The 14,605-nt window shown below is 29.8% G+C and overlaps 1 protein-coding gene across 15 annotated transcripts in view; it reads left to right on the forward strand.

Moving 5' to 3' along the window:
* The first annotated feature begins 6,817 nt into the window (after positions 1-6,817).
* The window catches only part of trol (terribly reduced optic lobes), a 230,614-nt gene continuing 222,826 nt past the window's right edge, over positions 6,818-14,605 (forward strand). For 7 of the 15 annotated variants that reach the window (XM_075299620.1, XM_075299625.1, XM_075299627.1 and 4 more), the window contains exons 1-2: positions 7,417-7,508; positions 8,626-8,905. In XM_075299620.1, coding sequence (XP_075155735.1) covers positions 8,783-8,905 — 123 coding nt within the window. In that variant the 5' untranslated portion in view covers positions 7,417-7,508; positions 8,626-8,782. Of the gene's footprint in view, positions 6,864-7,413; positions 7,509-8,625; positions 8,906-14,605 lie in introns of those variants that run through there. The other 8 variants (XM_075299628.1, XM_075299630.1, XM_075299629.1 and 5 more) reach the window with 5 other exon arrangements.

Here is a 14,605-nt window from a genome sequence, read left to right on the forward strand (position 1 = left end):
ATAAATATGAAGTGAACTGACCATGTAGAATTGCTATATGGTATGAAGATAAAAATAGAATCGGTAGGATTATTAACCGTATACTATATACATAAAGAATGAAGATCCATATAATATACTATCGATTAGGAGCCCTATTTGGCCAATTTTTCTTGGAGTTTTATATTTATATCAAGTATTAATGATTAAAGCATAATTGATATTAAAATTGTTCACACTGGAAGCTTAAATTGCAAATCTATGATAGAAAACATTAACAGTTAAGGGAATGGTTCTAGACCTAGACTATATGAAGATAAAAATAGAATGGGTAGGTTTATTTCCAGTATACTTAATACACCCAGAGAAGGAATATGATCACCTCAAACATGTTTTAAGAGCAAAATGTTATTTTGGGTGGTGACCATGTAACATGGTTTTCGCAACCATGTTATTTTCTCGGAAATCATGTATCTGATTTCGACAAGCAGGTTATATTTGACGAGAAAATAACATTTTATTGACAAACATGTTACATGGTCACCATACAAAAATAACATTTTGCTCTTGAAACATGTTTGAGGTGATCATATTCCTTCTCTGCGTGTATATTTGGAAAGATGAGCCATAAAAATATCGATTAGAACCACAATTTTGTCAATTTTCCTATGAGTTTTATAAAATTTAATACAAAGTATTACGAATACTCTCCCTCTAGAATATTAAGATTTGCAAATCAAATTTTAAATTCTTCAAGAACTTTGTGAATAGAAAAATTTTAAATAGTAAAATGATACAATTTTGCAAATTAACATATGACTTCAAAGAAAACTCTCCGAATTGTTATTGCTTAAAAACTAATGATTAGAGAATAAATTTCCCCAAAAACATTTAAACTCTTCATTGTATTTCGACTATCGAATTTCAATTGTATGTCAGTATTTATCACAGGAACAATCACTAATACTTTTTATTTGAAATAAAAATAAATAATTTGTGAAGATTTAATTTTAACAGTTTAATAGATACTCCATGGAAATCAGTTTAAATTGAATAAACATTAGTTAACGAAGGCAATTTTTGAGATCAAAGTTGAGTTTTAGTAGTTCAAGCTATTATGTTTCCTCAAAATATTGTCAATTAATTGACTTAAACTTTGGAATTGTCTTGATTTACATGCAAATGTTTAAGCATAAAATTATTTTTAATGGATACATGAAAGTGTGTATTTCATACCTTAGTTGAATATTCCAAGGTGCGATACTTTGGACAATAAAATTGTAGCATAATTTGATTAAATTTAATGTTCTGGTCACACAATTAAAGGCCTGGTTATGCATCTAAAAATGTAGTGTAGACATAACATAACGGCAACGTATGATTTTTTGGCGATTATCGAATGATAATGATTAGAGAATAAATTTCCCCAAAAACATTTAAACTCTTCATTGTATTTGTGAATACAAAGTCGACTATCGAATTTCAATTGTATGTCAGTATTTATCACAGGAACAAACATTAAACCTTTTTTATTTGAAATAAAAATAAATAATTTGTGAAGATTTAATTTTACCTGTTTAATAGATACTCCATGGAAATCAGTTTAAATTGAATAAACATTAGTTAACGAAGGCAATTTTTGAGATCAAAGTTGAGTTTTAGTAGTTCAAGCTATTATGCTTCCTCAAAATATTGTCAATTAATTGACTTAAACTTTGGAATTGTCTTGATTTACATGCAAATGTTTAAGTATAAAATTATTTAATCGGGTAATCATACCTTAGTTGAATATTCCAAGGGGCGATACTTTGGATAATAAATTTGTAGCATAATTTGATTAAATTTAATGTTCTGGTCACACAATTAAAGGCCTGGTTATGCATCTAAAAATGTAGTGTAGACGTAACATAACGGCAACGTATGATTTTTTTGGCGATTATCGAAATTGAAAAAACGTTCCAAGAACAGATAGAAAAAAAGTTATTTTTTACACTTAAAATTAATTTAATGAATAACATTAAGTTCTCATAATCAATTTTAAGCGAACACAACAAAATAATATTTTTATTGAAATGAATTTTTAAAATTCTCTCTCTTTCAATCAATGACGCTCGTTTTTTGATCAGCTGACACGACAACGACACGTAAGTTTTTGTTTTTTTTTTTCTGAATCTTACGACACGTCTACGTTGTGAAAAACGTTGGGTAATCGTTTGTATGGGCTGTCGTATATCAAAAACAAACAGCTGACACGCCACGCTACGCTTACGTCCCGTTTTTGGATGCATAACCAAGTCTTAACCCTTTGAGAGAGCATGGGTTAATTTAAATAACGGAAAAGCAAAAGCTCACGGCGACATTGGTATGGACTTTTAGACCTAATATTTTTATACCCTCCATCATAGGATGGGGGTATATTAACTTTGTCATTCCGTTTGTAACACATCGAAATATTGCTCTAAGACCCCATAAAGTATATATATTCTGGGTCGTGGTGAAATTCTGAGTCGATCTAAGCATGTCCGTCCGTCCGTCCGTCCGTCTGTTGAAATCACGATAACTTCCGAACGAAACAAGCTATCGACTTGAAACTTGGCACAAGTAGTTGTTATCGATGTAGTTCGGATGGTATTGAAAATGGGCCATATCGGTCCACTTTTACGTATAGCCCCCATATAAAGGGACCCTCAGATTTGGCTTGTGGAGCCTCTAACTGAACCATATTTCATCCGATCCGGCTGAAATTTAGTATATAGTGTTGGTATATGGTCTCTAACAACCATGCAAAAATTGGTCCACATCGGTCCATAATTATATATAGCCCCCATATAAACCGATCCCCAGATTTGGCTTGCGGAGCCTCAAAGAGAAGCAAATTTCATCCGATCCGGCTGAAATTTGGTACATGATGTTGGTATATGGTCTCTAACAACCATGCAAAAATTGGTCCACATCGGTCCATAATTATATATAGCCCCCATATAAACCGATCCCCAGATTTGGCTTGCGGAGCCTCAAAGAGAAGCAAATTTCATCCGATCCGGCTGAAATTTGGTACATGATGTTGGTATATGGTCTTTAACAACCATGCAAAAATTGGTCCACATCGGTCCATAATTATATATAGCGCCCATATAAACCGATCCCTAGATTTGGGTTGCGGAGCCTCAAAGAGAAGCAAATTTCATCCGATTCGCCTGAAATTTGGTACATGATATTGTTAAATGGTCTCTAACAACCATGCAAAAATTGGTCCACATCGGTTCATAATTGTATATAGCCCCCATATAAGCCGATCCCCAGATTTGGCTTGCGAAGTCTCCAAGAGAAGCAAATTTCATCCAATCCGGTTGTAATTTTGAACATGGTGTTAGTATATGATCTTTAACAACCGTGCCAGAATTGGTCCATATCGGTCCATAATTATATATAGCCCCCATATAAAACGTTCTCCAGATTTGACCTCCGGAGCCTCTTGGAGGAGCAAAATTCATCCGATCCGTTTCAAATTAGGAACGTGGTGTTAGTATATGGTCGCTAACAACCATACCAAAATTGGTCTAATCACACAAAAATTGGTCCATATCGGTTCATAATCATGGTTGCCACTAGAGCCAAAAATAATCTACCAAAATTTTATTTATATAGAAAATTTTGTCAAAATTTTATTTCTATATAAAATTTTGTCAAAATTTTATTTCTAGAGAAAATTTTGTTAAAATTTTATTCGGTTCATAATAAAATTTTCATAATTGTAAAAATTTTATTTCTATAGAAAATTTTGTCAAAATTTTATTTCTATAGAAAATTTTGTCAAAATTTTATTTCTATAGAAAATTTTGTTCAGATTTTATTCGGTTCATAATCATGGTTGCCACTCGAGCCAAAAATAATCTACCAAGATTTTATTTCTATAGAATATTTTGTCAAAAGTTTATTTCTATAGAAAATTTTGTTAAAATTTTATTTCTGTAGAATTTTTTGTCAAAATTTCCTTTCTATAGAAAATTTTGTCAAAATTTTTATTTCTATAGAAAATTTTGTGAAAATTTTATTTCTATAGAAAATTTTGTTAAAATTTTATTTCTGTAGAAAATTTTGTCAAAATTTTATGTCTACTTTGTCAAACTGAATTATATACGTATTGGATCGATCTTTTTTGATTTAATATATACCACGTATGGACTTACATACAATTTAGAAGATGGTGTTAGGAGGTTTTAAGATACCTTGCCATCGGCAAGCGTTACCGCAACTTAAGTAATTCGATTGTGGATGGCAGTGCTTAGAAGAAGTTTCTACGCAATCCATGATGGAGGGTACATAAGCTTCGGCCTGGCCGAACTTACGGCCGTATATACTTGTTTTTAAATAAATTGTTGATAAATTTACAAATATTGGATGCCAGTCTGATTCCTTGTTATTGAGCTAAATAGAATCTAAAAGGACTCATCGATAAGATAGAAGTGCACCCCATTGATTTGCGACCAGAAGCAATATGGAGTATAGCAAATAATTTATATTAATTGGAAAGTTTGATGTTTTATGTAGTCTTTTACATTCATGATTGGATATAGGTGATCGTTTATCGAAAATTTACATTTTATGCTAAGCTAAATATACACCCAAAAAAAAATACTTTCCTCAGGAACGAAATTTTAGACAAACGAAATTCCTTTTTCATGTTAGCCTGATACCGAAACAGGCAATTGACGTCCAAATGCATTATATCTAATTATACAATTATTTTTCGAGCTTTATGGACAGATATAGATTAAGGAACATGGTTAATAGAGCCATTGAAAAGAAAACGCCAGATACAAATCTATACACGCCTGGACTGTACATGAATTGTATAATTAGATATAATGCATTTGGACGTCAATTGCCTGTTTCGGTATCAGGCTAACATGAAGTATAATAAGCAACGATGAGCCCGTCGTAAAACTAGGAAAAACACGATTAATGTACGCGTTAGAATTGTTGTTGTATCCTGGAATCTGTAAGTTGTCACATGTTGTTGTAGTTGACTGTAGAAACAATAAGCATTGTTCGACTGTTCACCACTTAGGTGAATTCTAACAAATTAGCTTTCTAAAAATAAATTTCGTGTTGTTGTATTACTATGTAACAAAACGAAATAAAAATAAAGATTAAGGGACTTGTAAGTTATATGAAAAGATGATGTACAGTGGGAGAAAAGATGATTCAATTTGTAAGAGGAAAATTCCGAAATGTTTTCTCCATAAGGAGTTAGCATAAAGGGCCCAAAATTGAGTTATCTCTCTCAGCCAGATCTATACTAAAGGCTGTGGAAAGGTTCATTCGCCCGAACCGAAACATGTACAGTCCAGGCGTGTATAGATTTGTATCTGGCGTTTTCTTTTCAATGGCTCTATTAACCATGTTCCTTAATCTATATCTGTCCATAAAGCTCAAAAAATTATTGTATAATTGGAAATTCCTTTTTGTTATAAAGTATCTTCTTAAAGAGCAAATAAACCGCAATTTGTTACAATTATTGAATTCATCTAACGATTTTCATTTACTTCAATAGAAAATTTTTAACATCAAAAGAAAACTTAGTTTGTCTAAAATTTCGTTCTTCAGAAAAGAAAACTGTTCTTTCAGTGTAGCGACTTACTTTTGCAGAAAATTCTTAAAATAAATCTGCAATTGTATAATTATAAACATCGATAGAGAAACTAGTTATAAAATATAGGTACAGATATTGTTAGATTTATTTGTAAGTTTTATAAAATTGCTTCACTAAACTACTCCTTCAGTGTACAATACAAACTTGGACGCTCTAAAAAGTAGACATCTCCCAAATGTGGACAAAATTTAGACCGTGGGTGTCCACATTTGAGAGATTACACTGTACTATAATCGGATACAGATACACATCGATTAAATCGGCTTTTGTTTCGATTAGAGGTCTTGGTGTAATGGAAGTAGGAAAGTAGGTGTTAAAGATCTAGTTCTGCTCATTGCTAAGTTCAAACCAACAAATTTATCTCTCTGGTAATTTAATTTTTTTTACCAATTGTAAGAAAATTTGTGAATCTCTTTTAAATTTCTATTGTTGAGATTTACACCTCGTTTTAAGAAATGTTGTGGGGTGATAATAACATCATTCATTTTGATGATTTATTACCACTAATGAAGCATCCACCTTCACGACCAACCAATAACAATTAAGTGCTTTTGAATGCTCGCGAAGAATACGCTCATATTCTTGAATTATACCGGTTTGATCTCAGAAGGTCTCTTCAGAGTCATTCATAATTTCCCTTAAAAAAACTACTAAACAACACTCTCTTAAACGCACCCAACAAGCAAGCCAGTAACCAAAGAAATTTAGTCGCGTGCATTCTCACACCCCCACTTATACGCCGTAAGGTTCGTAAGTGGTTCGTATCTCTTTAGATGCATTGGTTTTTGTTGCATCTCAGTTGGGTTTGCTATGTAAAGATTCAGATACTTTTCATTTGTGCTTTTTCTTGCTATCTTGTCTTTGCTAACATGTGATTTCTAAGCAGAGCCCACACCCCTTCGTTTATTTTCATTCATTCATAAGACTCACAGAACACCACAGCCAACTTTTGGTTTTGTTATGTTGTATGGGAAATAAGAGCTCCATTGCTCTTCTCTCTGTTAATGCGGTGTGATATTTTCGTTCTGTTATTCATAGAGGGTACGTGTGTATGAGTGTTGGTGTTATTGCCTTTACGTGATGACGGCAAACACACGCACACTTTTCTCCTTAGCTGCGGCGCCGAACGATGGGATAGTGTTAAAATATGCTGTTGACTTGAATTGTTCATTTGCTTAAGGTTGCAATCATCAGTCTGTGGACGACCGTTCGTCGAAGCACTTTTTCGGTGGGTTTCTTGGTATTTTTTTCTGATAAGGTTTTGTGTGTGCGAGTTTTAATTCTCCGGGACATAGTATTTTAAACTTCACATATGACACAAGATTATTTTTGCTGTTCTTGAGACACTCGTTTAGTTTCGTTAGCAATCGTTTTACTTGTTGAGGGAGAGAACTATGGCATACGAGATCCCAATATGAGAGCGCGCCTACTACTCAATTTGCCTGACCTAAGTTGTTGTCGTTTTTGCGCCTGGATTCATTAGAACTAACTGCTAAATACCGCTGTCGCTGAGCTTTTAGCCTCCTGTGGTTGTTCTAATATTCATATGCCTGCCACTATCTTCGTTGTCTCAAAACAAAAAAAAAAACAAAAAAACGAACGAACGGTATCTCGGTGAATTTGTGTAAACGTTTTCTATTACGTTAGTGTATGTTGAATATCATCGTTTAACAGAAAATTATCTCCTCCGATTTGCACAACGGCTATTGGGGCTATCACTGTTTGTCATAGTATGCGTACTTATGTGTGAGCCTAGAGCCCCATGGAGGAATCTCAACATATCATTTAGTTGCGCGCCGTCGTACGTTGCGGACGCACGTCGTATTCGTTAGTTTATTATTGCGTGTGGCAGGCAACTTTTTTCTTGTTAATGGTGTGTGTGGACAAAAAGGATTTGCTTTTACATGGATTACAAAATGAAAATAGACTTTTAGAAAATAAGACGGGAGCAGACACAAAGATCGACTGTTATCAAAAGGATTTTTTTGGATTAAATACAATTGAGAAAAACAAAACTGGCACTAATGTGATAAGCTTTTGCAGTTTTAACATACAAAATGAACGGAAATAGTGTTCCCAATATAACATAAAACGGAAAAACATAAAATTTTTAATTAATTCTTGTGGAATATATAGAAATAAAGTGAAGTTATAATGAGACCTAAAAAATTAAAAAAAATATTTTATGTGGAAAAAATAAAATAATAAAATTGAATATGATTGAAAAATTCAATCTGCATAAAAAATTAATGGATTTTTATATATATATTTTAAAGTGCAAAAGTAAAATTGTAAAAAGTGATTACCTAAACCCAGATTTTTTTTTAATATTTCGATTTTTTTTTCAAATTTAGTTGGTACTTTAATTTTTGCAAATTATTTAACAAATGGATAGTCACAGGCTTACCAAGGCATTTCTATTTGTAAATTGGCTATTAGCTAAAATTTTCAATAAAGTTTTAAAAATTAATTTTTTGATAACTCGTTGGAATCAACGAAAACAATTTTTTGTTTTGATTTTTTAAGATGAACATTTTTTATATTTATGTAATCAAACAAGTATGGTAAAGTAATTAATAATATAGAAAAAATCTGTGGATATGTTTCTATATATATATTTCAAATTGAATTGAATTGAATATATACAAAAATTAGTCTCATTTTAGTTTCCCTTTATTTTCCTCATTTTTCACAAGACTGCCTGTTCCCATTGCAAAAAACGTAAAACTATCGTGATTTTGTCACTCGTACAATGAACGGTTTCAAATGAATTTTGCTGACTCTAGGCGTAACAAAATATAACTTTACGAGTAGAACTCCTTCAAAAGTGCAGTGGTTTTCGTATATTTCTCAAACAACAACAGCAAGAACAAATAATTCACAAAGAAAATAACAACAGCAATAAAATAAATACACACAACTTAATATTGTTTTTGAAATTCTTTTAATTGAAATCATTTTTTCTCTCCCTCTCCTAATTTCGTTTTTAGTTCGAACTGAAAAAGTGCGAATAAAAAACAGTGTTTTTGAATTAGAAACTTAATTTTCCAATAGAATTTCAATACTGATATATAAGAAATAAACGTGGTCAATTTGTTCGGGTTTGATTTGTCAAACTTTGTTTTTAAGTTCCTGTCTGTGGTGACTATGGGTACGATGTCTGTTCGTACACCCATAGCAAAATCAACGAAACCCCTGTGGAATATGTCACTATTGTGGAAATTATTCACAATAATTGTGGTATTGCAAGCATGTGGAATAAATGCTAAGGTAAGTTTTTTTTTTTTTGCTATTTATTTTATTTTATTTTATTTTATTTTTGTTTTAATTGTTTTTGGTTTTGTATATTATGACTATTGTTAATGCGTTATAAAATTTTCAAATTATTACTAAGAATAAGAGTTTATGCGATGAAGTCATTACTTACTACAGGTCAAAATCCAAGTGTTGATGTGGAATATATAAATATATCTATTAAAAATAATTGTAAAACAGTCTGAGATAAAAGGTTCATTTCATATGTAATCAACAATTTGTTTGAGTATTTTTTTATTGTAGTTTATAAAACTGTTTCTAATATTAAAAAAAAAAAAAAAAACTACACAGAAAAAATTTACGCTGTGGTGATATTACAGCTTTCTTATATCTATTATTTTTAAAACTAGAAAGAAAAAACAAAAATAATTTGTGGTGATTGTACTAAATTTTATTTTCAAACAATTTTCTAAATTAATGTACAAATGTTTCCAAAAACGCTGACTGACGTTTTTGCAGAACAATTTTTTTATGTTTCTGTAATCACTACTGAGTTTTACAAAACTAGCAAATGGAATCTATTTAGGCATATGCAGAAAATCATTAACATTTTCCAATTTACTATCATGGTTAATTTTCAAAAGAATTTTTCCACTAAAATGAAAAATCCTTAGAATTTCCTTCGTATATTTACCCCTTTATATGTAACAAGAAGCGGATTTTTTTTTAGCATAGAGAAGGATTTGAAAACCAAAGGCTCAAATTTTAGCCTTTGAATAAAACTGAATAAAATAAAAGATTACTTTACATATGACCATTAGATTGAAGCTTGGCATAAATGTCCAGTTGATTTTAGCTAAATTTTTGGAAATTTTCATCAAGTTACTTAAGCGGGGATTGCTGTGCTAACCCTACGGGAAATTGGTGCAAATTGCCAATAAAGGACTTATCGCAGAACTGATACCGAAGCTCCAGTTTCTCCAAACTTATTACTTTCTTGATATTAAAATATCATTGGATGTACATACACCAATCGAAAAAAGTTCGTTATATTATCGAAATGTGTTATTAAAAGTGATCCAATGGAACAAATTCGTTAATACAACGAAATTTTTCGTTATTATGACGAATTTTCTGTTAGTCAACGTAACGTTTCGTACCATTAACGAATATTTGTATTGCATTAATGCAAATATTTCGTTATATCAATGAAAAATTTTCGTTGATTCAATTTTAATGAAATTTTCTTTATGTGTATTTACTAAAATAAAATTCTTAGAATAATACATTATGAAAAATATTCACAAAGTTTTTTTTTGTGGTTCAGGGGATCTGTCTACGGGGTGGTTCTACCAAACTGTTCTAGAACGTGTACTATGTACGTCCATGGCAATACTATGTGATCCATATAAACCAGGGACTAGTCCTGTACTGGTTCTGGTTAAGTAATGCAAAAATTATTTCACCAAAAACTGCTATATTTTCCAAAAAACAAAAAATCTGAAAAAACTAAAATTTTTCTGTCTATGGGGTGGTTCTACCAAACTGTTCCAGAACGTGTACTATGTTTGGACTCTTTCCTAAAGTGTAAATTTACCCCGTCTATGACAATACTATGTGATCCATATAAATCAGGGACTAGTCCTGTACCGGTTCTGGTTAAGGAATGCTAAAATAATTTAACCAAAAACTGCTATATTTTCAAAAAAAAAACTAAAATTTTTGTGCATTGGGCTTTGAAATATGTAGAAACCCTATTCGGATAGCAAGGTTTAGATAAAATAGCTGTTTTCCCATATTTTAATAGAAACATATCGAAAATAAAACAGGGCACGCAATCATTTTCCCCCGATAAAAGACTTAAAAAACAACCCAGATGTAGCGGGAAAATTGGCAGCACAACTTTTAGTTGATCCATTTCTCGTAGGGAAATTTCCTTGACGCCAAAAAGTATCTAAATAATTTCCCCAACAACAAAAAATATAATAATTACAATTTTGTCTTTGTCTTAAATTAGATTCGTCTAAAATTTATTTTATTGGGAAACATATTTATGTTTTCGCTGTTTGATTTGTTTAACTAATAAATTTATTAAACATTATTTACATCATACAAAAGTCTCTCCGTATATTTTGTTTTTCTTTGGTTTCTCTATTACATTATTTTATATTTTTGCTCTCAATTTCTCATCCGGCTTTCGACGGAAAATAATATGAAACCAAAAAAAAAACGACAAGAAAGCCCAACCTGGTAAAGTTATTTTATTGCACTTTTAGTTGCTACACCACTGTGTGGTATGCTCTAGTACGCTACACCACTAAGTGGTCTGCTATTGATTTGTATGACAACACCTTTTGAAATATTAGCCCCAAACCCATGCTACTTAAATCGCTTGATTCTGTATCTGCATTTATTCGTTTGTACACCTATATGTTTGAGCCTGCGTCCTTCTATCAATCTAACCATCCGCATTGATTAGAGGTTTGGATCTTTTATCTAATCGGAAGAAAATATTCTTAACACCATGAAGAATGATATTGGAAATGAAGAAAATCGAATTATATTAAGATATACTTCTCATCATACATGCAGATTTGACTAAATTTGGACAAATATTACCCTGATTTTAAACCGATTTTTTATATTGGTCACAAACTACCTCCTCGTCGAACATAAAGATGAAATTAAGGTTGCCCCATGAAATTAAAGTTGCCATATGTAGCCAATATCCATGCAATTCTCGATGTTGACAAATATATATATAGAGTTATATTCCAAAAAGGTCCTTTAATTGCGAGTATTAGTATTCAGATTATATCCGACATTTCCCATTTGGCAATATCATCTCAGGTTTTACACTCAACTTTTCATTACTAATCAATTCGATTTTGTGTAGTGTATTATATGGTCAACTCTCTCCGACTTAAGTTCGTTCTGTCTTATTTTTTTACATTGTATGCCTCATCGATATGAGTATAAGTGTAGTAGTTCTATATAGATTTTCATGTTGAATTAATAGGGATATATGCGAACGTAGCAATTATATTTTTGTAATCAAACTTTTGCTAACATATGTTATCATCATTGACACTATTTTCTATTTATTCAATTAATAAATAAACATTAAATAAATACAAGCATACATACAAAAAATAATGCACATTTTCATTAAATCTAAAGAACATTATATATACAATGTCTTGATGCCATAATTGCAAAAATTGACTAAGTCCATTTTTTTATTAATGTATGTTAAAGATTATTTGAATTTAAACATGCATTTCATTTGTATAATATATAAAATTTATTATATTATAATGTCTTTGGGATTATGTAAATCCACTTAAGTTTGATGGAATATATAAAAGTTTTCAAGATTTAACAAGTTCGAACCGCCGTAGTTACTCTTCCAAATAAGGAATTGTTTTGTTATATAAGTTTTCCTAATTAGTGACTGTTAACCTATAACGAGCTCGAGGAACTCTGTGTTTATGACGAGATGTGTCCAGAGGGATCAGATTGTGACTTAAGTAGGTTTCGAAGGGCTAGAAAACAAGTGACGTGTGTTATGCACGGTTGCCACAGTTCGTACAATTCTACCAAAAATGATAGATTTTTTACTGCTTGGTAGATTAGAAGAATTCTTGAAGCTTTTGTAGATTTTGCTAAATATTCCTCTCTCCTTTTCACATATTTTCTATAAAAACTAAAATTTTGACAAAATTTTCTACAAAGAATAAAATTTTTACAAAATGTTCTATAAAAATAAAATTTTGTAAAAATTTTCTATAAAAAGAAAATTTTGACATAATTTTCTATAGAAATAAAATTTTGAAAATATTTTCTATAGAAAGGTTTGTCAAAATTTTCTTTAAATAAAATTTTGACAACCTTTTCTATAGAAATAAAACTTTGACGAAATCTTCTATAAAAATAAAATTTTGACACAATTTTCTATAGAAATACAATTTTGACAAAATTTTCCATAAGAACAAAATTTTGACAAAATATTCTATAGAAATAAAATTTTGACAAAATGTTCTATAAAAAATAAAAGTTTGACAAAATTTTTTATAGAAATAACACTTTGACAAAAATTTCTATAAAAAGAAAATGTTGGCAAAATTTTCTATAGAAATAAAAATTTTAAAACATTTATGGAAAATTATGAAAAAATTTTGACAAAATTTTCTATAAAAAATAAAATTTTGACAAAATTTTCTATAGAAAAAAAATTTTGAAAATATTTTCTATAGAAAGATTTGCAAAATTTTCTTTAAAATAAAATTTTGACAACCTTTTCTATAGAAATAAAACTTTGACGAAATTTTCTATAAAAATAAAATTTTGACAAAATTTTCCATAAGAACAAAATTTTGACAAAATTTTGTATAGAAATAAAATTTTGGCAAAATTTTCTATAAAAAATAAAAGTTTGACAAATTTTGTATAGAAATAACACTTTGACAAAAATTTCTATAGAAATAAAATTTTTAAAAAATTTTCCGCAAAAAGAAAATTTTGACAAAATTTTCTATAGAAATACAATTTTGACAAAATTTTCTATAAAAAATAAAATTTTGACAAAATTACAAAAAAAAAATTACAAAATTTGCTATATAAATAAAATTTTTACAAAATTTTCCATAGAAATTAAATTTTGACAAAATTTTCAATAGAAATAAAATTCTGACCAAATTTTCTATAGCAATAAAATTCTGACAAAATTTTCTATAGAAATAAAATTTTGACAAAATTTTCTACAGAAATAAAATTTTGACAAAATTTTCTCCAGAAATAAAATTTTGACAAAATTTTCTATAAAAAATAAAATTTTGACAATATTTTCTATAAATATTTTCTATTTTTAAGTCAAATCACTTAATTATAAGGACAATACGACTTCATTGAAAAGTTTATCGACTTTTGGACAAGGAAAATAACTCCATTTTAGAGTAATGCGTCTTCTATGCTAAGAAAAATTTGTATTCGTATTTTAAATACATGAAATCTTTGACCTCACGACAATATTTTTTTCAGTGTGAAGTCCTCCATTTCAACAGCCGTTGTACTGAATTTGATTCACTTCTTTAGGTGTGATCCGAATTCAATGTTTTGGATGTAAATTAAAAAAATTCTGTGATATTTGCTCAAATAAATAATTTTTATAATTTTTAATGGATTCTAACGCTTGTCGGAAACGTTTGACCTCAAATATTTTCAAAAATCCACAACTTTTTCAGATGCATTTTTTTCGACAAAATTTAAATGATTTGTACCATTTTATGAATTCTTACTCTGTTTTTAACCTATTTGAAGCAAAAAAAATTAAAATTACCCATTAAAAGTATGAAAAAAAATCAAGTTATAAAAAATTGAATTAAAAAAACTTCCTGGGTATTTAAAATAAAGAACATCATTGGGAGTGCATCTTCTGGAAGTGCTTTTAAAGTTGTGCCTTTGGAAGAACTTCCGAATTTTTTTGCTGGGGAATTAAACGATTTATGATATTTTAGAATTATTGCATTGGTTTTATACTAAATACGTTGTATATTCCTTTTATAATATACAATATTTATTATTTATTGTCCATTCATGGCTTGTTTCTTTCTATTTTGGATCATAAGAAGGAATATTGTTTATGTTTCTGCATTTTTTTTATCGAATCGGAAGTTGTGGTAGGCAAAGATGTAGAGTTCTTTTGTTTTATTACAT

Source organism: Haematobia irritans, chromosome 3, assembly GCF_050003625.1.
Source record: "Haematobia irritans isolate KBUSLIRL chromosome 3, ASM5000362v1, whole genome shotgun sequence".
Classification (NCBI taxonomy): domain Eukaryota; kingdom Metazoa; phylum Arthropoda; class Insecta; order Diptera; family Muscidae; genus Haematobia; species Haematobia irritans.